The 22,843-nt window shown below is 32.5% G+C and overlaps 1 protein-coding gene across 1 annotated transcript in view; it reads left to right on the top strand.

Annotated features, from left to right (window-relative positions):
• Tbca (tubulin folding cofactor A) overlaps positions 1-22,843 on the top strand; it is a 64,125-nt gene that overhangs the window by 33,453 nt on the left and 7,829 nt on the right. The window contains exon 2 of the mRNA XM_005328984.5: positions 15,013-15,118. Within this exon, the coding sequence (XP_005329041.2) occupies positions 15,013-15,118 (106 nt within the window). The remainder of the gene's footprint in view (positions 1-15,012; positions 15,119-22,843) is intronic.

Below are 22,843 nucleotides of genomic sequence, written 5' to 3'. Positions count from 1 at the left end.
TTTTAAGCAAATGATAATTTTAAAAGCAGTAGGACAGTTATGATTTAATATTGTCATTAATTTAATATTAAGTATGTTAATATACAGAGATTTAAAAAATAATTGTATTTAAATTGATAATGTGATTTTATTAACTTCTGTAAGTTGGAAATTTTGAATAGAATATTTTTGTATTTAATGTAGTATATAAGTAACTTTATATGAATTTAGAAATAAAAATTTGTCAATCACTAGTCAGAACTTTGAGTATTACTTGTCTCTCATTTTGGAGTACAAGTTGGTATTCCATAGAATCTAGTTCACTAGTCATAATAAATATATTGAAATATAAATATTATAATAAGTATATTGAAAATGTTTTGTGCTCAAATTACTTTGAGAAAAATGAATCAAATAAATTTTGATGTTTCTTTAAGATTACTCAGAAACTTTCACTCTATGAATCTTTAATAAGGGACTAAAGTATGCAGTATTTCCCCAGCTTCATTTTTTTATAAAAAAAATTTTTTATTTTCACCTCATCTATTAACGTCTCTTGGAAGAACATTTCATTTTGTTCTGTAAAACAATAGCATGTCTGAACAGCAGCAGTTTGATTTTATTTGTGTGGTCAATTAAAGGAAAGATAGATTATTGAGTCATCTTGCTTTAATTCTATTTCCCTTGTCTTCTTTAACTCCAAGTGCTACAGTTATTACTTGGGTTTTTTAGGTTGACTAGAAAAAAAGGATATTTGTCATATATATGTTCATATATAATCATGGTAGTTTATCTACAGAATCAAAAGTCCTGAAAGATTCTACCAAATAACTTATCTTAAATAGTTCAGGAAAACTATGTAGAACAACTTGCAGAAGTTGTGATATTCTTAAAATGCCACAAAATGCATTATTTATATATTCTTGCTTTTGTGAGATAGAGGTTTTTCATGTTTTTTTTATGTGAACACATACCATTCATGGGATAAGAACTTAAATATTGATATATCTCTGTTCATGACAATGCAACTTTTTAAAATGTTAACGGACAAATTCAGAAACTCATGTTGTAAAATTATTCTGGGCAAGCAATTGAAGAGTAAAAGAGGGAGTATTTGAATTAATATAAACTATGAACTATAAGTATCATAGAAAAGAAAGATTTGGAGGGCTTTAGCCTCTTTGGGAATCAATGTTAGAAAAATTAAGAAAATGTTTACTGAGTTTTCAAACCAGATTTACTATGTGTTAAATTTGTCAAGTAAGGCTCTATAACAAATATCATTACCAAATATTATTTAAAAGTAATAAGCAGTTGAGGACTTTGAAAAAATACTTCTTTAATGTGGGAAAGTAAAAAATAAATGTATATTGAACATGGGTTCTTTAATAGACAATAAATACTGTTTATGTGTACTCTTAGTATATTGTGAAAATTATTATTCTTGCATTTTTTGAAATTTTTTTTTAGTTGTCAATTGACTTTTATTTATTTTTGTATGTTGCTGAGAATTTAACTCAGTGCCTCACACATAGTAGGCAAGCGTTCCATCACTGAGCCACAACCCCAACTGATTCTTGGATTTTTCTTAATGAAAATTATTAGCAACAAATGATTATTTTGTCATTCTTCTGAATTGTTTGAATTCTGTGGATCCTAAGACATCCCAACTTAAGGAAATCTCAGATTCTGCTCCCAAAATTTCATTTTATTATTTTTTTTGCCTTTTGATTTTGTCATATTTTTATTTTCTTTTGCATACACTTAATACTATAAATTTCTTTTTTTAGTTTTATTTTTACTTATTTATTTATTTTTGCATTACGATTCTTGATACACCATTATACCATAATTTATCATATCTCTGATTATATATTAGGTATGTTGACACCAAATTCACATCTTCATACATGTATTTTGTATAATGATGAGAGTCTCCTTTCACCATCCATATAATTCCCCTTCTCCCTCCCTTTCCCTCCCACCCCTATTCCCTATTTAGAGGTAATCTTCCTCCCTTGCTCTCTCTCCCAATCCCATTTTGAATCACCCCCCTTATATCAAGGAAGACATTCGGCATTTGATTTTGGGGGATTGGCTAACTTCACTTAGCATAATCTTCTCTAATGCCATCTATTTCCCTGCAAATGCCATGATCTTATTCTTTTTTATTGCTGACTAATAATCTAAAATTTTATTAGTAATTCTTTAGAATTACTAAAATCCAAGTTGATGGATCACCAAGAATAATTATTGTAAGAAATACCATTAAATTTGGCTTATTTTATAATTTGATAAAATTCAAATATTCTAACAGATGCTAATTTTCATTATCTTGAGAAGAGTCATCAGTCAACTAAAGTCATGTGTATCAAATTATATTTTTTTCCTGTTTTAATTATGATAATCTATATTGGTTTAAAATATCTTCATAATCCATCAACTAGGTTATAGGCAAACAGCTATTTTATAGACTAGAATGATAGCATTGCTAGTCCTTTGCTAACATTCTAGTTTGCCAATGTAGACCTTCAATTGCTGCCTTATGTACCTTTTGTTTTTTGTTGTTTGGGGGTTTTGTTTGTTTGTTTTGAGGGGTATTGGGGATTTAAACCACAGGCACATAACTACTGAGCTACATTTCCAGCCTTTATTTATTTATTTTGAGACAGGGTCTCACTAAGTTACTTAGCCTTGCTAAGTTGCTGAGGTTGGCCTTAAATCCTCCTGCCTCAGCCTCATGAGTTGCTGGAATTATAGATGTGTGCCAGAGTGTCCATATGACGTACCTTTTAGATCTAAATTGTATATAATAATTTTGGAAATAAATTATGAATAGTAATAGTTCAGATGCCATTTTTCCAATATAGTGCTATTTGTCTATTGTCCTTTAAGTTCTTTGCTTCTTTTAATGCATTTAAGAATTGGCTTTTGTTCTTTTTTTTCTTTTTCTTTTTTTTTTTTGTAACTGGATCACTCTTTTGGCTCTATTAAACTTGAAGACAGCTTAGCTCTTTATCCCATGAAATGCTCACAAGCCAGCCCTACCTTGTCTAGTACTTGTACAGTTGTTTTTTAAAAAATAAAAACAAAAGCATACAGAATTTCTTCACCCGTACTACTTTCTGTCTGTCTCATACTTAGCCAAACTAATTACTATGAAAGGCTTCTAGTAAACAATATCACAAAGGGTGTAAGATTGAGAACAGAATTCTGACATTGACAGCTCAAGTTGGGAAGGGTATTATTTTAGAAAGGGTTGATGATGATAAGCTAAGTTTTCAATCTGTTTAAGTTGTTGGTGGGATGTCTAAATAGACATCTCTAAATAGAGACCCAAAGGCAGTTAGAGATGAGTCTGATTAGAGGATAAAAAAGTCAAATGTATAGAAAGATTTATCCTTTTAGGTGGTAATTAACACTGTCGGTATTTTGTATGGAGATGAAGTGGCTATGGGAGGAGCTTTGGCTTTCTCCTGTAAACTCAAGAAGAAGCTGTTCATGATGTCCTTAGCCCTTTCAATAGTGTATACTTTTTAAATTCAGCATCATTTCAAAACTTTCTTTAGACACAGTTTAGAAAGCTAGTGAAATAAATAGTTTTATATTTGTTTTTAAAATTATAACTGATATTTATCAATTTATTAATCACTAAGCTTTTTAATATCAAAACAGTTTTGACTCTTGATTTGGTGTGTGTCCTTTTGAGGTAGATAGAAAGGAGACAAGCAGGGAAGGGAAAAAAAGGACTGTAAGTTTTAAACAGTAAGACTTTATGAGCACCCTCACCAGGCATGCTTTCTCCCAGGCATGAATTCTTAAAAGGATCATAAATCAGTTAATTAATTCCTATGTATCTTGTTAGCTTATACTGTATTTTTTAGACCAATTCAATAAAACCTAGAGCAAGAGATTGTTAGAGACCCATGATGTGGGTACAGTCCAAATATTATCTATTAATACAACAGTGTCTACATTAAAATTCTGAGAAGAACCATACCACTGACACAATCTGTGACCCAAAGAATCAAGCTCATTAAGCTCATGCCACCTCTCATTCTCACCATTTACAAAGTTTGTTTTTAAAGAATAGCCCAAACTCCAAAGTGCATCTCACTCTTGAATGTCCATATTCCCTCTCCCTCTGAGTGCTTATCCTGCTCTATGGCTGGATAACTCTGCTTTGTTCCTCTTTCAATGAATCCTGAAAATTTTTTCTGTGGTGTATTTCAAAACCTGACAGCTGAGTTGAGGTCCCCTTCTCTTTTCTGGAGGACCGCCATGAAACCCTATCTGGTGAAAATTTTAGCTGATTACAAAATTTGTCTTGCCTAACTTTATTAAAAATTAAAGTATATATTTCTATTTGAGCAGTTAATAGAACTTGAACTATCTCCAGTTTAATGGATTAATTAATAGATACTGGAAGATTATAAAATAACAAATACTATCAAATTAAACTTTCATTTTCTTTCATTTAGATTATATACAAAATTGATAAGATGTTGTTTCCAGTGGTAGGAACTGAGTGGCTGAGACCAGGGATAAATTACCTTTTTACTCAGTCCTCTTTTGTGCTATTCAGATTTTGAACTATGGAATGATTTTACTTTGGGAATAGGTGAAAGAGATTTAAGTTTTAAAAATTGATTTAAGCAGGAAATAGTTTGGCATGTTTTTAAGTATCGATGCTTGAAATTCTAAGTCATGATTTCAAATCCCAATTTCACCATTTCTTGGCCACCTGACCTTAGATGAATCAGTTTTCTTTGAATCAGTTTCTCATTTGAAAATGGAGATAACAGTGAATAGTCTGCTTACCTCATAGAGTGATTTTGAGAACTCGAAATTCATTCAGTAAACATATCTGTGAGATACATACTCTGCTAGGTGCTGATATGAGGCACTTTACCTTTAAGGGCACTCACTTTCAAGAGTGAAAGCAGACAAAAATTTCAGCCTAAGTGATGATATAATAAATATGCTATGAATATACATAAGATCCATAGTGTCATTTTGGGAAGTATTAGGATTGATGGGAAAGTGGTCTACCAAAAGACAAGGGTGCTGGAGTTAGGTTTTGGAAAATGAGTGAGGGGAAGAGGATGAGGAGGGAAAGGAAGAGGCTTTCCACTTCAAAAACACATTTATTTCCACCCCATCTCATTAACGTTTTTAACTTTAACAAGTTTTATTAAGAGAACATACCGTCGCAAATTCTTTAGTTTTTCACTGACCCCAGAATCTTGAACAATTATCCGTTAAAGTTTGGGAATAGCAGAAAATCTCACTTAAGATTTTATTTGAGGTACTGGGGATTAAACCTAGGGACTTGAACATCCCAGGCAAGTGCTGTATCACAGGCCATTTTTATTTGGTTTTGAGACAGGGTCTCAATAAGTTGCCCAGGATGGCCTTGAACTTTGTTATCCTCCTGCCTCAAGCTCCTGAGTAATCTCCTGACAGATGTGTGCCACTGCACCTGGCTTTACTTGGGGCTTAAACCAACCATAAGAGGATTAGTAAAGAATAACTAAAACTTATTGAATTTTAACTCCACACTTTTACTATATAGACTGTGACCCCTAAATCATGAGATTCTGAGGTCAACCTTCAATTCTTCCATTCTGAGGGAATTCTTAATTAATGCAGTTCTTATGTGTTTTCCCATTAGAAAACATCCTGCTGCACCCTAGTTGTAAGCAGATACACTTTTTCTGGTACCATATTTTTTCCTTTGTAGCACTATTAAACATCTCTCCCAACCCCATCATGCCAAAAATGTAATTTTATAGATGATACTGTCTAGGTACTTAATTCCTGTTCTGCAAGTTATAGTTCAGGGGCCCTGATATTTTATTCTTTTATTCTAGAAGTTACAGAAGTACCTTACAAATTGAAAATATGATTTAAATAGAAAATAATATGGTTTATTCTGTATATTAGCCACCAGCAACTACTATGATTATTAAAAACAAAAGTTGTTAAATTTTTACATAAAACTGTTTTAAGTATAAAATATAGCCTTTTGTACAAAATTTATATGGATTATTTCTTCATATAATGAGAAACATAAAACTGATATTTGTATAGGTCATTTAATCTTTATTTTCTTAAACCTATGTATGGGAAGAAAAAGATGAGGTACCTCAATTTCTAAAAGATTTATCAGTTTAGAATGAATTAGTCCACAATAGAAAAGTGTTATTTCTTTACCTGAAGAACAATCTAATGATCTTGTACTTCAGTTCCTTTCAGTTTCAAGTAATAGAAAACCAAACTACATGTGGCTTGAACTGTAAGAATATTTATTATCTCATACAATAAGAAATCCAGAGGTAATATACTTTAAAGAATCAGTTAATTTGGTAGTTCAGAGAGGTAATATACTTTAAAGAATTAGTTAATTTGGTAGTTCAGTGACATCATCAAGAACTGGAGTTTCCTGACAACACAGAATGACCTGTCCTTTAAACTGGATTTCTTCCTGATTCCACAGTCCTTTCACAATTGTCAAGGATAATATAGAGGTGACAATGTCCAGGAGAGAAAATAAATTATATATATAAGAGCAATGAAGACCTTCTCAGAGCCTGTATTAGTCAGCTTTTTCATTAGTGTACCAATAGACCCTATAAGAACAACTAAAGTAGGAAAAGATTACTTGAAGTCTCATGGTTTCAGAGGTCTCAATCAATAGATGGCTGACTCCATTCCTTGGGATATAAGGTAAGGCAGAACATGATGGCGAAAATGTGTGGCTAAGAAAAGCAACTGGAAACATGGCATAAGGAAGCAGAGAGAAAGAGCTCTGCTCAGCAAGGACAAAATATAAACACCAAAGGCACACCCTCAGGGACATAACTCCTCCAGCCACATACTACCTGCCTAGAGTTACCACCAAGTTAATCCCTATCCAGGGATTAATGCACTGATTAGGTTAGCCTCTTATTACCCAGTCATTTCATCTCTAAACTTTCTTGTATTGTCTCACTCATAAGCTTTTGAGGGACACCTAATCTAAACCATAACAGAACCCCCAGAAGAAATATCCCTTATGAAGTTTTGTCCAGAATTGAGTCATTGCAGATGCCCAAACTATCACTTAGCAAAGTGAGTAGGACCATTATGATTGATATTTTCCTTTGAAGGGCATGACTTCTTGGACGATTATACATTGTTTTAGCAAGTAAGAAACAAAGGAATGCCTACAGAATAGGCAGCCAACAATGTTTACCATAATTGAGCACTTTTTTTTTTTACACATAAAATATTTGAGGATTACTTGAAAAAATAAAAAATATATCACTAGGACTGGGGCTGCAGCTCAATGGCAAAGCACTTGTCTAGCATGCATATGAGGCACTGGGTTCAATCCTCAGCACCACATAAAAATTAACAAAAATTAAAAAATATATCACTAGTGGTTAAGGGTATATATTTTAAAATAAAATAATTCTTTGACACTTAGTAGTTGTGAGAATTTGAACAAGATACTGAAACTCCATGAATTTTAATTCAGTTATTACTAAAAGGGGAATGGTTACAGTACCTATTTTGTAGGGGTTGTCTTGAGGATTAAGTGACACAATACATTTAGCTTACTTGGCTTATTGTAAGTGGCTGCTATGTTAGCTGCTTTTAAAAATCATTTTAATTAGCTTTTCTTGAATGATTCAATCTTTTGCCTGATTTTGTTATATATAATGCTTCATAAGATGCCATTATCATAACTCTCTTCTTGAGTTAAAACTGTTGAACTTTACTAAACAACTGGTTTGGGGAGAATAGATTTAGTTATGGCCATTGGAAAGGATAAAACCTCAAAAGTTACTTATCCAACCTATTTTCATTAGTGTTGCTGTCTTCAGATTAATTTTTATTAGTAGTATAATTTTTTGACCACCTTTATGAAATGCAGCCGCTGGATTTTATTCATTTCTAAAATGATAAAAAAATAAAAAATTAGGAACTCTAGGAATCCTTCCCAATGATTATGGTTATAAAATGAAGTTCTATTTTAATTAAAGATTTAAAAAAATATATTGTGGGAAGTCATAATTGAGACTGTAAAATGGGGATAATACTTAAATAAGATTCCAAGTATTAAGTGCAATACACTCCCCAAAGATCTGTTCATAATGGCTCCCAGTGAAAATTTATTCTTTTCCTTCATCTTTTACACATTAAAAATCTCAAGTGTTGTTAGTTTCTTCAGAAATAGTAGAGCTTTTTATCAACTGTATCAATAGAAGAGAACTGCATCTGTCAAGAAAAAGGAAACCATACCAGGAATTTCAAACACGGCTTTAATTCAGGGAATTGGTTACATAGGTATTATAATTTTTATGAAATGCTGAAGTTTCATTGCTCACCAGGGGTCATGTTAGCCACTAAACATCATGTTTTTTTTTTTGAGAAATTTTTATTAGACATTGCTTAGCCTATAAACAAACTTTAAAATGCAAATATTTTAAACAAGGTGGGGGTATTTATTTTGCTTGCAGGTCTGTTGAAAATGAATAAGTGCATTATAATTATTTCACTTTGTGGTATAGAATATAGAATTGTATTTCTCTCAATGCATCCTGTGTTGCCTAAAAGATCATTCATTATTTGTGAAAAACAAAATACAAATATTAAACAAATCTACCCCTATTTTAGTTCATCATTTGATATTTTAATTTTATATCTTTTAGCAAAAGCTCTGACATGCTTATTAAAAGCTTATGCTAAAAAGATATAGTATAAGAAAAAAGTAGATTTTTTTTCTTATAAATTCTGGCTAAATGGATTCTCCTTCTTCATCAGTAGCTTCATTTTACAATCATAATCATTGGGAAGGATTCCTAGAGTTCCTAATTTTTTATTTTTTTAATTGAAAGGAAAAAAAGCATTATTTCTTTATCTAGTAATATATTCTATCTTCTTACTCACTATCTCTCCTTAGAATCTATTCCATTCTTCTTGAAAGATTCTCCCACATGAGCTCACACTAAGATTTCCATTTAGACCAGTTGTATTCCAGACTTATAGCAGTTTAGATCTTGGGATTTTACCCCCCTTCATTTGACTGTTACTCTATGTCAAACATAGCTTCTTGGTCTCATGACTTCTTGATATTCATTTTCAGTTTGCTAGATATATTATAAAGCAAATTTCTCAGGGGGCATAGTGGATAAACTTTTTGAAATTTTTTTTTAAAGAGAGAGTGAGAGAGGAGAGAGAGAGAGAGAATTTTTTTTTTTAATATTTATTTTTTGTTCTCGGCGGACACAACACCTCTGTTGGTATGTGGTGCTGAGGATCGAACCCGGGCCGCATGCATGCCAGGCAAGCGCGCTACCGCTTGAGCCACATCCCCAGCCCCAACTTTTTGAATTTTTATATGACTCTAAAAAGTTCCATTGGTTCATAACTTTTTCCATCAGCTATATGCATGACTTCTTGCCTCTTACAGATCTTAACTCATATTCTTTTTTCAAAGAGGCCTTCTCTGATTATTTATTTTAAATTGCAGTCCCCCTGTATTACCAATCATCTTATTGCTGTTTCTCTAGAGTACTTATCATATTCTACCTTTCTATATATATTTTTCTTATTTTTGTCTTTATTTCCTCACTAAAAAGTACTGTTAAGTTTTGTGTTTTATTCACTACTATATCCTTGGTACATAAAATCATACCTGGCATATAGTAGCCCCTCAATAAATAACTGCTAAATGTGTTAATGAATTTTTCTATCACCTTTTATTATAGTTGTAAATCCAGAGTTATAAATCATTTTCTCTCAGAACTTTGAAAGGATTACTCCATTGTCTCCTGGCATCTATGTTATTAATATGAAATATAATGTCAATCTGATTCTTCTTTTTTCTCTAGGTGACTTATTTCTTCTCTTTTTAAAAGCTTTAATTTTCTAGGAGCTCTGGAAATTCTTAATGTACATGGATGAGATTGTTTTCCATTGATCCCGTTTTGTTTTTTTTTTTTCCCCACAGCTCTGGAAAATTTTATTCTCTTTTTAAAAAATCTACTCTTTTCTTATACTATATCTTTTTAGCATAAGCTTTTAATAAGCACATCAGAGCTTTTGCTAAAAAGATATAAAACTAAAATATCAAATGATGAACTAAAATAGGGGTAGATTTGTTTAATATTTGTATTTTGTTTCTCACAAATAATGAATGACCAAAGTGGCCTATCACATTAGTAGGAAAAAAAATGTTAGTAAATGATCATTGGTTTGTTGGGAAGGGGGTTAGTCTAATTTCAGGTTGTGTAATATACTGTAAACATTTTCAATAAGAAAATATTGTATGTTGATGAAATTCATGGGTAGGGATGTTCATCACAGTATTGCATATAACATAGGAATTGCCTAAATATCAAATAGGATAATACTTAAATAAGCTTTCATATCTGTGCCATGAAATCCTTTGCAGCCACTAACAGCTATATTTTCAAAGCATATTTAATGACATTAAAAATGATATCTTATCCCCATTATTTTTATGTGTATTAAAATTTCACGCATACATATTGAGATAAAAAAATCTGATGGAAAATACTAATATGTTAATACAGGTTTATAATCCAATATACAAAAATCCTTTGACCCGTATGTGTTTCTGAATTGCAGTTTCTTTTTAGATTTTACAAAGGTATTGTGCATTTACCTAATAGCATCTAGAAGAACACTCTATTATCAATCACAATAATGTTCTGCAGTGAAATATGTGACTATTCACATTAAGTAGTATACATAAAATCTATAATTTTTATGTCAATTGAGGTGAAACTGCTGCTAAAAAGATTGTGTCAAGCTTAATAAAAACCTTGTTTTTATAGTTTATTGGATTTTAGAATTATGTGCATTTTGGGTCAGTAGGAATTTGGGCAATGGGAATATGACTTAAATTTTTGTTTTTTATAGTCTTTCATATATTTCTATATTTATAGGAACATAAAAAAATGTTACAGAAAAATATTTTAGTAACAAATTTAAAAATTGTAGCTGTATATACTTAAGTTTTTTAATTAAATCTTAGCCTTCCTTAGAAAGGGGAAAAAAAGTTCACCAAAAGATATTCATTCATTGATTCAATAAATACTTATCTATATAACTACTATTTTAATAAGAATATAGATAAAGATGTTCTACCTTACCAGGGAAATTAGTATTTCAAACCTTGATATAATGCCAATTCACACTTTTCTAATTGTCAGAAATAATTCTGACAATTAAACAATTAAATAATTAAATAATCTGACAATTCCAATAGTTCACCAGGATGCCAAACAAGTAGGAAAATTCCTACCTTACAATTTCGATATCAATTGATAAAATCACTTTGGAAATCAAATTGGTAATATCTAGTGAAGTTCAAGTTGTATATATACTATAAACCTCTTAAATATCATGTGACTTGTCATCAATACATTGGTTTCCCTTTTCTGTTTCTCATTCTACATCTTGCCCAAGCATTTTATTCACTTTAATTTTATATGCTGGCATTATTGGATTCTCACTAACTAGGTGATTTATTTTCTTTTTTAGAGTAATGATTTTGCTTTTAAATATTTTTTTTCTTCCCAGGTCTTTTTACAAAATGTGACTTTTTAAAAAAATATTTTTTAGTCACTGACTTTTATTTATTTATTTATTTTTATGTGGTGCTGAGGATCGAACCCAGTGCCTCACACATGCCAGGCAAGCGCTCTACCACTGAGCCATAACCATAACCAAAGCCCCCAAATGTAACTTTTAAAAACGGTTTTATTTGTTTTGATATCCCAAAGGCCATGAAAATATTCAACACCTTTACCTGTCAGATGTGGTGTATATTTAGGTATCTTTTCAATTTTGCTGGAGTCGTTGCTGCTGTTTTCCATAGACAAGCACAATGGGGTAGGAAGATTGGGATTAATAGTCTGTGGTCCCACACATAGAATCCTTCTCTTCCATTATATATTTCCTCAAAAGTCACCACATTATTCTTATTTCTCAATTATTGTGAATCACTTTTGTCACACTTGTTTCATGTATTTCTTTGATAATATTAAAAGGCAATAGTGAAATTTTAGACATAATTTTTTATTCACTGAGTTTATAGTGAATGTTATATGTGAAGATGAGGCATACAATATGAATATTACCTCATCCTGTCTTCAAGACCCAGCAAGTAAACTGACTACAGTGTGGTGTAATAAAAGTTAAAGTTAGAGGTTGAGTAGAGTTAAGTGGCAATCTTCCAAGTCAGCAATCAGCAACCCTTTTGTGTACAAGACCAGAGAGAGTAAATAATATTAGGTTTCGCATACCATGCCATTTGGCTACTCATCTTTGCTGTCATTGCATGACTAGTCATAGACAATACATAAATGAATGAGTATGGCTGTGTTCCACTAAAACTTTATGGACACTGAAATTTGAATTCCAAATAATTTTCACATTTCACAAAATTTTTAATCCTTTAAAAATGCAAAAAACATTCATACTTCTTAGGTTATACAAAGACAGATAGCAAACCAGATTTGGTTCCCTGACCACGTTTGCCAGCCTGTGAAAAAGTTTTTGAATTATGATAGAATGTTGTGGATTGTGCTGCTCTCGTATAGCTGTCCAGTTCCAGCAATTTTCTTACTAGGGATGTTTTATAGCCAAAAAGGTTTACAGGTATTGAAAATCTCATTGCTAATCCAGTGGATTCTGAGTATACCTGATACTCTGAATAAGAATCATAATTATATAATGATAATAAAGACAAAAATAACATTGTTGCATTGATGATATGCAAGATCAAGAACTCAAATGCTTTTAGAGGCCAAATGTTAAGGCCAGAGTATTTGGGAAATGGGAAGTTATGTTAATTGGGGCAAAGTGAATAGCATTTTACCCATTTAAAAGAGGCATGAGAATGAGAATGAGAATGTAGGACCCATGAGAATGCAGGACCCATGTTCCCTAATGAAACACTCAAGAAAAGCTAGGTTGTGTCCCCCCTTTCCCCTGCTGTATTCTCTCCCTTTCTATCTTTTCTTTGTTTTTTATATTGTGAGTCAGAACCATCTTTAGATTTCACGTAAGCAGACTGGCAATTTGCCTTCTCTGTACTGTTTCTTATTATTTAAAAGGAACTTTTAGACAAGTATATGTAGTGATATGAATCAATTATTTTACTTCGAATCTCAGAGGATATATTTTTTATCTTAATATTAAATTATTGTGAAAGTAATTTAAAATTACAAATACAATGGCAATACATAGTATTTACCTGTTTAGCTGTTGTGTTTGAGGTATCAGTACTTGGAACTTTCTCCTGCACTGACTTTGTGATCACAAACTTTACTTTTGTTTTCCTTTTTGATCATGGTTGTATTGAGTTATAATTCACGTCCTCCAGCTTACCCATTTAAAGTCTATAATTCTTTACTTTTTAGTATATTTATATTATACAACAGTCACATCAGTTTTAGAACATTTTCATCACTCCAAAAAGAAAACCCATACCCTTTCCAGTTACTGTATCTTCCCTAATTACAGGCAAACATTCATCTACTTTCTGTCTCTATATTTGCCTATTCTGGATTTATTCTATAAAATAGTATTATACAATAAGTAGCCTTTCATGACTATCTTCTTTCACAGTAGTCTAATGTTTACCAGCTTCATCTGTATTCTAGTGTAAATTAGTATTTTATTCCTGTTTATTGCCAAATATTGAATGGACATATCACATTTTCTTTACCCATTCATTGAAATGGACTTTGGGGTTGTTTCCATGTTTTGCCATTATACATAATGCTATTGCAAATCTTTGTAGACATATATAGACAAGTGTTTTTATTTCTTTATGGTACATATCTAGGAATAGAATTACTGGGATATTAGATAACTTTAATTTTTTGAGGCTTCACCAAACTTTTTCAAAGCAACAACACTAGTTTTCATTGCTGCTGGCAGTGTTGCATAGTTCAGTTTATCTGCATCCTTGCCAACATATGTTATTTATTACCTGACTTTTTGATCCTAATGGGTATGAAGTGTTACTTCACTGTGGTTTTGATTTGCATTTTACTCATGACTAATGACTCGTGCTTATTGCTCCTTTGTGTATCTTCTTTAGAGAACTGTATATTTTGGATGCAATTCCTTATCAGGTGTACGATTTGCAAATATTTGCTTCCATTCTGTAGTTCTTTTTGAAGCACACAAATTTTTAATCAAAGATGAAGGCTAATTTATCTTTTTTTTCTTTTGTTGCTTGTGCTTTTGCTGTCATATCGAAAACTTGTTGCCCACTCTAGGGTCACCAAGATTTACCTCTATGTTTTCATCCTAGAGTTTTATAATTTTAGCTTTTAACTTTAGATTTTCAATCCATTTTGAGTTAATTCTTTTGTAGCTGGTATAAGAACCAGAGAAAATACATGTTTTTTGTTGTTGTTTTTTAGTTGTTGATAGACCTTTATTTTTACTTTATTTATATGCAGTGCTGAAAATCAAACCCAGTGCCTCACACATGCCAGGCAAATGCACTACTGCTGAGCCCCAGCCCCAGCCCCTAAAATATATAATTTTTAACCTCAAAAATCAAACCAAATTTACTAGGGATGTAGTTCACTGGTAGAACATTTGCCTAGCATATGAAAGCCCCTGAGTTCTATCTCTAGCAGAGTAAGCACATGTGTGTGTATACTCACACAAATCAAGACAGAAATTTTAGTACACAATAACTTTGAGTATTGTTTTCACATTGTAAATAGAATAGAGTGGAACACATTTTTAATTTTAAAAATAAGAATTTCATGCGTTGATAGATTGCACTTGCATTAATTAGATAGAGGGCTTAAGAGCACAAAGATCATACTTACATTATAGCTAAAGTATTTTTTCCTTTTTCCCACCCCATTTAATCCATCAACGTTAGTATTTTAAGTACGTTTTATATTTACATTGTTTCTTTGTTAAGTGTGGTTTATTCTCTAGAGAAGAAGCTAATTCTCTGAAACATTTTTGGCTTATTTGTAGATTGGTCAAAGAAAAAGTGATGTATGAAAAAGAAGCAAAACAACAAGAAGAAAAGATTGAAAAAATGAAAGCTGAAGATGGTGAAAATTATGCCATTAAAAAGCAGGTAAATTGTATCTTAAATAGTAATAGCTAACATATTTAGAATACCATATCAGCTAATATAGTCTTTATAGCAGCCCTCTAAGATGGTACTATTATTTACTTCTTCCCATTAAATCCTTCACTTAAAGAAAAGGAAACTTAAACACAGGTGAAATAAATGTCCAAGGTCACACAGCTGCTAAGTAGCATAGTTGAGAACTTAAGCATTCTGGCTCTAGAAACTGTATACTAAGCTGTATGGCCTCTCTAAATGTTAAATATAAAAATGGGCTAATCTTATGTTAAATATACTTACATATTTAAATTTAGAAATATCTTCTCCAAATTGATGGGAAGTTCACCAAAATAAAATATGTATTGCATTTCTCAGTGACTACTTCCGATTGTATCATGACCAATTTTGGTCTCCTTCGTGTCTTGATTTTGTCATCTGCTTATCTCTTTAACCTCAACTTTCATCAGTCCCTACCCGGACCTCTTAGGTGTCTGCCTTTTCATTTCCTAAATATGCCCTTTCTTCTTTGCCTCTAAAATGTTACCCATATATGGGATGCTTTCCCTTCTCCTTTTTTAACCTATTCTCTCCAGATTAATTCCTGTTTCTTCCTATAAGCCTCCTCTATATCCACCTCTACACAGAAAAGGGTCCATCCCTTATGCTTCTATAGCACCTTCTGTATTACCATTGAAGCATTTATTGAATGTTTACCCTCAGCAGACACTTGTTTTGTAATTTCTTGAAAAAATAAAAGCTGTCAGAGAACTTCCTTGTGTTTCCACCACAAAATCTATCATTCTACCTGCATCTGTACCCATAATACCTTCCTTCCTATGAGAGAGGATTGTGTGCGTTAGCCCTGGTTATGTAACTGTCAGTGATGTTATCATTTCTTTGTTCTCATCTTTCGTACCTCAACAGTATTTGATACAAGTAACCACTTTCTCCTTGAAATATTGGGGCTTTTTTCATTGTTTTTTTTTTGTTTGTTTGTTTTGTTTTGTTTTGTTTTGTTTTGTTTGGTACTGGGGATTGAACCCAGGGGTACTTAACCACTGAGCAACATCCCTAGCCCTTTTTATTTTTTATTTTGAGACAGGGCCTTCTGAGTTGCTGAGGGTAGCCTCAAACTTGTAATCCTCCTGCCTCAGCCTCTGTTGTTGCTGGGATTGCAGGTATGCACCACTACACCTATTCTTTTATATGGGCAAATTTGATAGAACAGCCTTCTGATTTTTCTCATGTTTAACTATCATTATTTTCCAGTTTGCTTTGTTGAACCTATCTCTTTCCACATGTATACTTTTATACAATTCCTCTCTGGGTATTCTTGTACCATCTCATAGACCTTAATATATGCCATTTTATGCCCATTTATTTGTTCACTTCAATAAAATTTATTGAACACCTACTATGTGCCAAGCACTGGTCTAAGCACAGTATTTAAAAAGACAATAAAACAATTGTCAAAAGACAATCTAGATGATGCTCAAAAAAGGAGAGTCTGAAATATCTTCTACAGATAATGTGTTAAAACTTTAGTTTTTACTATGTAAATATGTTCCAGATGGTAATAATGCCCTTAACTCATATTTAATCAAAATTTATCACTTAAAATGGATTTTCCTTGGTTATCCAGGAAGAGAACTTTCTTATTTTCTTGAACTGGAAGAAGAGCCTGACTTCCTCTATGTATGGATAGCATTTCTTCATATGTAAAGGATATTAGTGTGTCCATTATTTCCAAATTGAAGGAGGTTTAGTAAATAAACTTATAGACACAGAATGTCCCCAGTATGTTGAACTTTATGAACTAACTGCTTTTCATGTGGAATTACCTATGAAATGTAACTTTTTGATTCTTAAAATGATTGTATATACTACTATTATACCCCTCACTTCAATGTCCTCTATCGTTTTCCCACATCTAGTGAGAAAAAATGACATAGTACATACCTTTATTTTATCCAAGTCCTTTTTGGACCCTATTAGACTTATTTTTTCTTTTAATATTTTTTTGTTGTAGATGAACACAGTACCTTTATTTTATTTTATTTATTTTATATGGTGCTGGGGATTGAAACCAGGACTTCATATATGATAGGCAAGTGCTCTACCACTGAGCTCCAGCCTCAGCACTAGACTTATATTTGTAATTATAAAGCTGATGGCCTCATTTTTTTCTTTGCCCTGCTCTTTTCATCACTGGTTTTAAAATAAATAAAAGCAAGAATTAATAAGTAGGGCTGGGGTTGTGGCTCAGTGATAGAGTGCTTGCCTAGCATGTGTGAGGCACTGAGTTCAATTCTGAGCACCACATAAAAATAAACTCTGTGTGTGTGTATATAAGAATCAATAAGTAGGATGATTTCAAATTTAAAAATTCTGCACAGCAAAGGAACCAATAAAGATGGTGAAGAGAGAGTCTGTAGAATGGGAGAAGATCTTTGTGATTACTCCTCCCACAGGACATTAATGTCCAGAATATATAAGGAACTCAAAAAACTTAACACCAAAATAAATAAATAACCCAATCAATAAAAAGGTAAATGAACTAAATAGCCATTTCTCAAAAGAAGAAATACAAATGACAACAAATACATGAAAAATGTTCAACATTCTTAGCCATCGGGGAAATGCATATCAATACTAAGATTTCATCTCACTCTGGTTAAAATGTCATTCACCAAGAATACAAATAACAAATTCTAATGAGGATGTGGGGGGAAAGGTACACTTGTGTTGTTGGTGGGACTGCAAATTGGTATAACCACTTTGGAAAGCAATATGGACATTCCTCAAAAGACTAGGAGTGGAACCACCATATGACCCAGATATACCACTCCTTGGTATTTATCCAAAAGAACTAAAATACCAGTGTTTATAGCAGCAAAATTCACGATAGCCAAGTTACAGAACCAGCCTAGGTGCCTGTCAGCAGATGAATGCATAAAGAAAATGTGATGTGTATGCAGAGTGGAGTTTTACTCAGCAATAAACAAGAATGAAATTATGGCATTTGCTGGTAAATGGGTGGACCTGGATAGCATTGTGCTAAGTGAAATAAACCAAATTCAGCAAGTCAAGGATTGAATGTCTTCTCTCATATATGGAAGCTAGAGAGAGAGAAAGAATTTAAAAGGGTGGGGAGATGTCTCATGAAAATAAAAGGGAGAACAGAGTGGAAGAATGTGATTCAGGGGGGAAGACGAGGCTGACAGAAAAGGGAGGAATGGCAGAATGAATATGACCAAATTATATTATGTACATGTATGAAGATATCACAGTGAATTCCACTTTTTTGTTTAACTATAATGCACCAATTGAAAACCAATAAACGGAAGACCAATAGAGTAGAGGAAAGGTATCGGGAAAAGGGATAGGAGAAGTACTAGCAATTTAAGGAGCAAATTAACTATAAAGTATAATAAAAACAGTCTAAAATAGTAGCCTTAGAGATAGAAGGGAAGTTTTAAGTTACATGGAATGGGGAATAAATGTGTTTGTACCTTTCTAAAGTAAAATTCTACAAATAATTCACAGTTTATCATAGAACCTGTTTAATTTATATTACTTACCATTTTATAATAAAACCACTACTTTGTAAGTAAGGCTTAATTATTCAATACTGTGTTCTCACTGTTACTTAAAAATGTTAGCCACAGGCCAGGTATGGTGGCACATGACTGTAATCCCAGTGACTTGGAAGACAAGTTTGAGGCCAGCCTCAGCAACTTAGACACTATGTTAAAATAAAAAAGTAAAAATGCTGGGGACATAGCTCAGGTAAAGCACCCCTAGGTTCAATCCCCAGCACCAAAAACAAAAACAAAACAACAACAACAAAAAATTACATACTGGTTTTTTCATTGAGTACATATGCACCTGTAGACAGAAAAATAATTCAGTTCTTTAGTCCTCTTTACACCCAACAGTGTTAAAATTCTCTTGTCACAGTGGTTATGGTTTATAGCATTTGTTAGATTCTTAATCAACCTAGTACTTAACATTCAAAAATATCATCCCATATCTGGTTACAAAACAATAGATTTTTCTATTTTGCTGCTATTACCAACTGGTATACCATTACCAGTTGCAGTTTTGTCTCCTGAAAATTTGTTTTTAGCCCAACCTTTCCCATGTTTTGCTTAATTTCCTTTCCTTGGTTTAGCTGTATTATGGGCATTCCATGCTTTTCATTATATACAATGGGTGTCGTGAGAATGCTCTGTTCCTGATTTGTCCAGAAGTTTTAAGGTCAATATGTTTTTCTTGACATTTGCTGTGACTCTTAGAAAGTATTAAGGAATTTAAGCACTGTATTTTGTGGACTTTTTGCACATTTCTGGATATCTTCCTCCTCTGAGCTAAATGCCATCTTCGGTCGCTGTTCACTGCCTTGGCTCTTCTCTCGCATGGGTCTATTTTCTCTGGCTTTCCTACTGGCCCTGTTTTATAATAAGCCCATATAATTCTGTTGCCCTCTATCAAACTTCTTACTTGAAGTGGGTTGCCACTTCAAGTGGACTAGGTCTTATTTTCATTCTTTTAATGAAGTAACTAGGCAGAAGTTTTAGGAACCTCAGAGGCCAAAACAACACTCAATCAAAGATTTATTCTACTGCCTACCTCTTTTCTGGCAAAACAAGTTAACACAACATTCATGTATTGCCCCAGTTGATTTTAGCCATCTGCTACTGATGTCCCTCCTCTTCTCCATTGTCCCAGTCCCTAATTAAAGACAGACACAGAGGCTTTTGTCTTTAGTAAGGGAGATATTCTGGTTTGTTTGTTTGTTTTGTTTGTTTTTTAATGTCCTGGAACAGAAATGCTTGGCAGTAATAGCATTCAGTCAAACATATCTCTGTTATTTCTTCTGAGGCATGACTCATCCTTTTCCTAGGTGTTGCTGCAATGAGGACTGGCATAATTTGGGGACAAAGGCTCCTCACAAAAACTTTGCAGTTATTATATGTGCATTAATTCCATTGATGTAAAATTTGTCTTTACAAGAAAGATGAACACATTTTTTCTGACTCATTTGAAATATAAGTTTACAAGTAGATGTTTCTATTTTTTTCCTCAATATAAGAGAAAATTTTTTCATTAAATATATGGTTAATATTAGGAGAACTCAGTGGACAAAGAAAAATTTACTAAAGGTCTCACAAGGTTTTTGCAAGAAATATCAAGACTTTCTTTTAATCAATAATAAAAATATTATGGAAAATAATTTTCAGTCATGCATGAAAATATTTTTCTCTCTTGGTATATATGCTCAAGTTTATAAACAGTGTTCTATTCTGTTAGTACACTTGCTTCTTTTTTGTTATAGATTCTCAGGAAGTTACAAAAAATATTTGAGAAGGCCTTACACACCATTCACCTTTCTTCTAATTGTTTTTCTTCTCCTAACTTTGACATCTTGTGTAATTATAATACAGTATCCAAACCATGAAGTTGATGTTATATTTCACTAGCTATATATGAACTCATTTGCATGTTTGTATGTATATTTATTTCTATGGAGTTCTATCACATGTGTAGCATATGTAAATACCATCAAAATCAAGATGAAATTTCACCAGGCTCCTTCATGCTACAACTTTATAACTGTTCTCATGTTCTCTAGCCCCAAACCCTATATAATTGCACTATTTCAGCAATGTCATATCACTTATATTGGAACCATACATTATGTAAACTTTTTAAATTGACTTTTTCCTCTTAGCACAATTCCCCTGAGGTCTTTTGAAGTTATTGAATAGTTTGTTCCTTTTTATTGCTGAGTAGTATTTCATGATATGAATATACCATAGTTTGACCATTGAGAAACATTTAAGTTATTTCTAGGTTTTGACTATTATGAAAAATCTACTGTGAACATTTATATACAATTTTGACTAGAATAGAAGATAAGTTTTATTTCTCTACAAAAATGCCCAGGAGTGCAATTGCTAGGCCATAGTAGTATATTTTTGTTTGTTTGTTTTAAAAGAAACTGCCAAACTCTTTTCTGATGTGGCTATACCATTTGTATTCCTACCTGTAGTGTGTGAATGATTCAGTTTCTCCACATCTTTACCAGCATTCAGTGTTGTCACTATTGATTTTAGTATTGAACCATCACCTATGTGATAGTTGAGTGGTAATATCTCATTGTGCTTTTAATTTGCATTTCCCTAGTGGCTAATAAGTTAAAGATCTTTCCATATGCACATTTACTTCCCATGTGTTCTCTTCAATGAATTTCTGTTCACTGGATGCTTTGAATTTTTACTTTAGAGTTTTGAGACTGTTTGTTTGGTTTTGGTACTGGAGATTTAACCCAGGATTACTTTACTACTGAGCCACACTCCTGTCCCTTTTATTTTTTATTTTGAGGCAGGGTCTCACTAAATTTGCTGAGAGTCTTGCTTAGCTGATGAGGCTGGCCTCAAATTTGTGATCCTCCTGCCTTAGCCTCTCAAGTTACTATAATTACAGGCATGTGCCATAGCACCCACCAAGAAGTTTTTATTATTCTGGGCATATGCTCTTTGTCAAATATGTGGTTTTCAAATATTCATCTATAATCTGACCTTTTAACCTCTATCCTCTTGATATAGTCTTTCACCGAACGAGTTTTGAATTTTGTGAACATTCAATTTATCAATACTTTCTTTTATGAATCATACTTTGTTCTCAAGATTTTCTATTGATTTTCTAAAAATTATATAGTTTTGTGTTTTAATTTTAAGTCTTTTGTCTAATTTTAAGTCTTTGATTCAATTTGTGTTCATTTTTATGTAAGGTGTGTGTTTTAGTTTGAAGTTTATCTTTTTGCCCATGCATGCCCAATTGTTCTAGCACCTGTTATTGAATTGGCTGTCCTTCCTCCATTAAATTGCTTTTGTAAACTGGGTATGGTGGTGCATGCCTGTAGTCTCAGCAACTTAGGGGGCTGAGGCAGAACAATCACAAGTTCAAAGCCAGCCTCAGCAACTTAGCAAGGCCCTGAGCAACTTAGTGAGACCCTGTTTCAAAATTTTAAAAAAAAGGAGGGCTAGGGATGTGGCTTGGTGGTTAAGTACTCCTGATTCAATACCTGGTATCAAAATAAATAAATAAATAAGCAAGCAAGGAAGTAAACTGTTGTATCTTGGTCAAAACAGTTATTGTATTTTTGTAGGTCTATTATGGTGTTCTCTTTTCTGGTCTGTTCATCTTTATCCCTTTAACAGTATGGCACTGTCCTGTGTACTGTAACTACGTAGTAAGCCTTAGTATTGGCTTCTCTCTCTCTCTCTCTCTCTCTCTCTCTCTCTCTCTCTCTCTCTCTCTCTCTCTCTCTCTTCCAAAAATTGTTTTAGTGATTCTAGTTTTTTGCCTTTCCTTGCATATTTTTAAATAGGCTTCTCTGTTTTTATAAAACACCTTTTGATAGGAATTATATTAAATCTATGTATCAGTTTGGAGATAACTAACTTCTTTGTTGAGATTTCCAGCCAATGAAGCATGGCAAGTCCCTCCAGTTTATTTAGGTTGGATTTTATCCATAAACATTTTGTAATTTGAGCATACAGATCCTTTATCTGTCATAGATTTATACTGAAGTATCTCATTTTCTTTGGAGCTGTTTAAAACTAGAAACAATACCATTTTTATTTTCACATACTTTATTTGTGTGTGTATGTGTGTGTGTGTGTATCTTGTGACTTTAGTGATCTCAGTTATTAATTCCAGAGG

Source organism: Ictidomys tridecemlineatus, chromosome 1 (genome assembly GCF_052094955.1).
Source record: "Ictidomys tridecemlineatus isolate mIctTri1 chromosome 1, mIctTri1.hap1, whole genome shotgun sequence".
Taxonomy (NCBI): domain Eukaryota; kingdom Metazoa; phylum Chordata; class Mammalia; order Rodentia; family Sciuridae; genus Ictidomys; species Ictidomys tridecemlineatus.
Note: the sequence above shows the minus strand (reverse complement) of the source record. Positions and strands in the feature narration are given on the sequence as shown.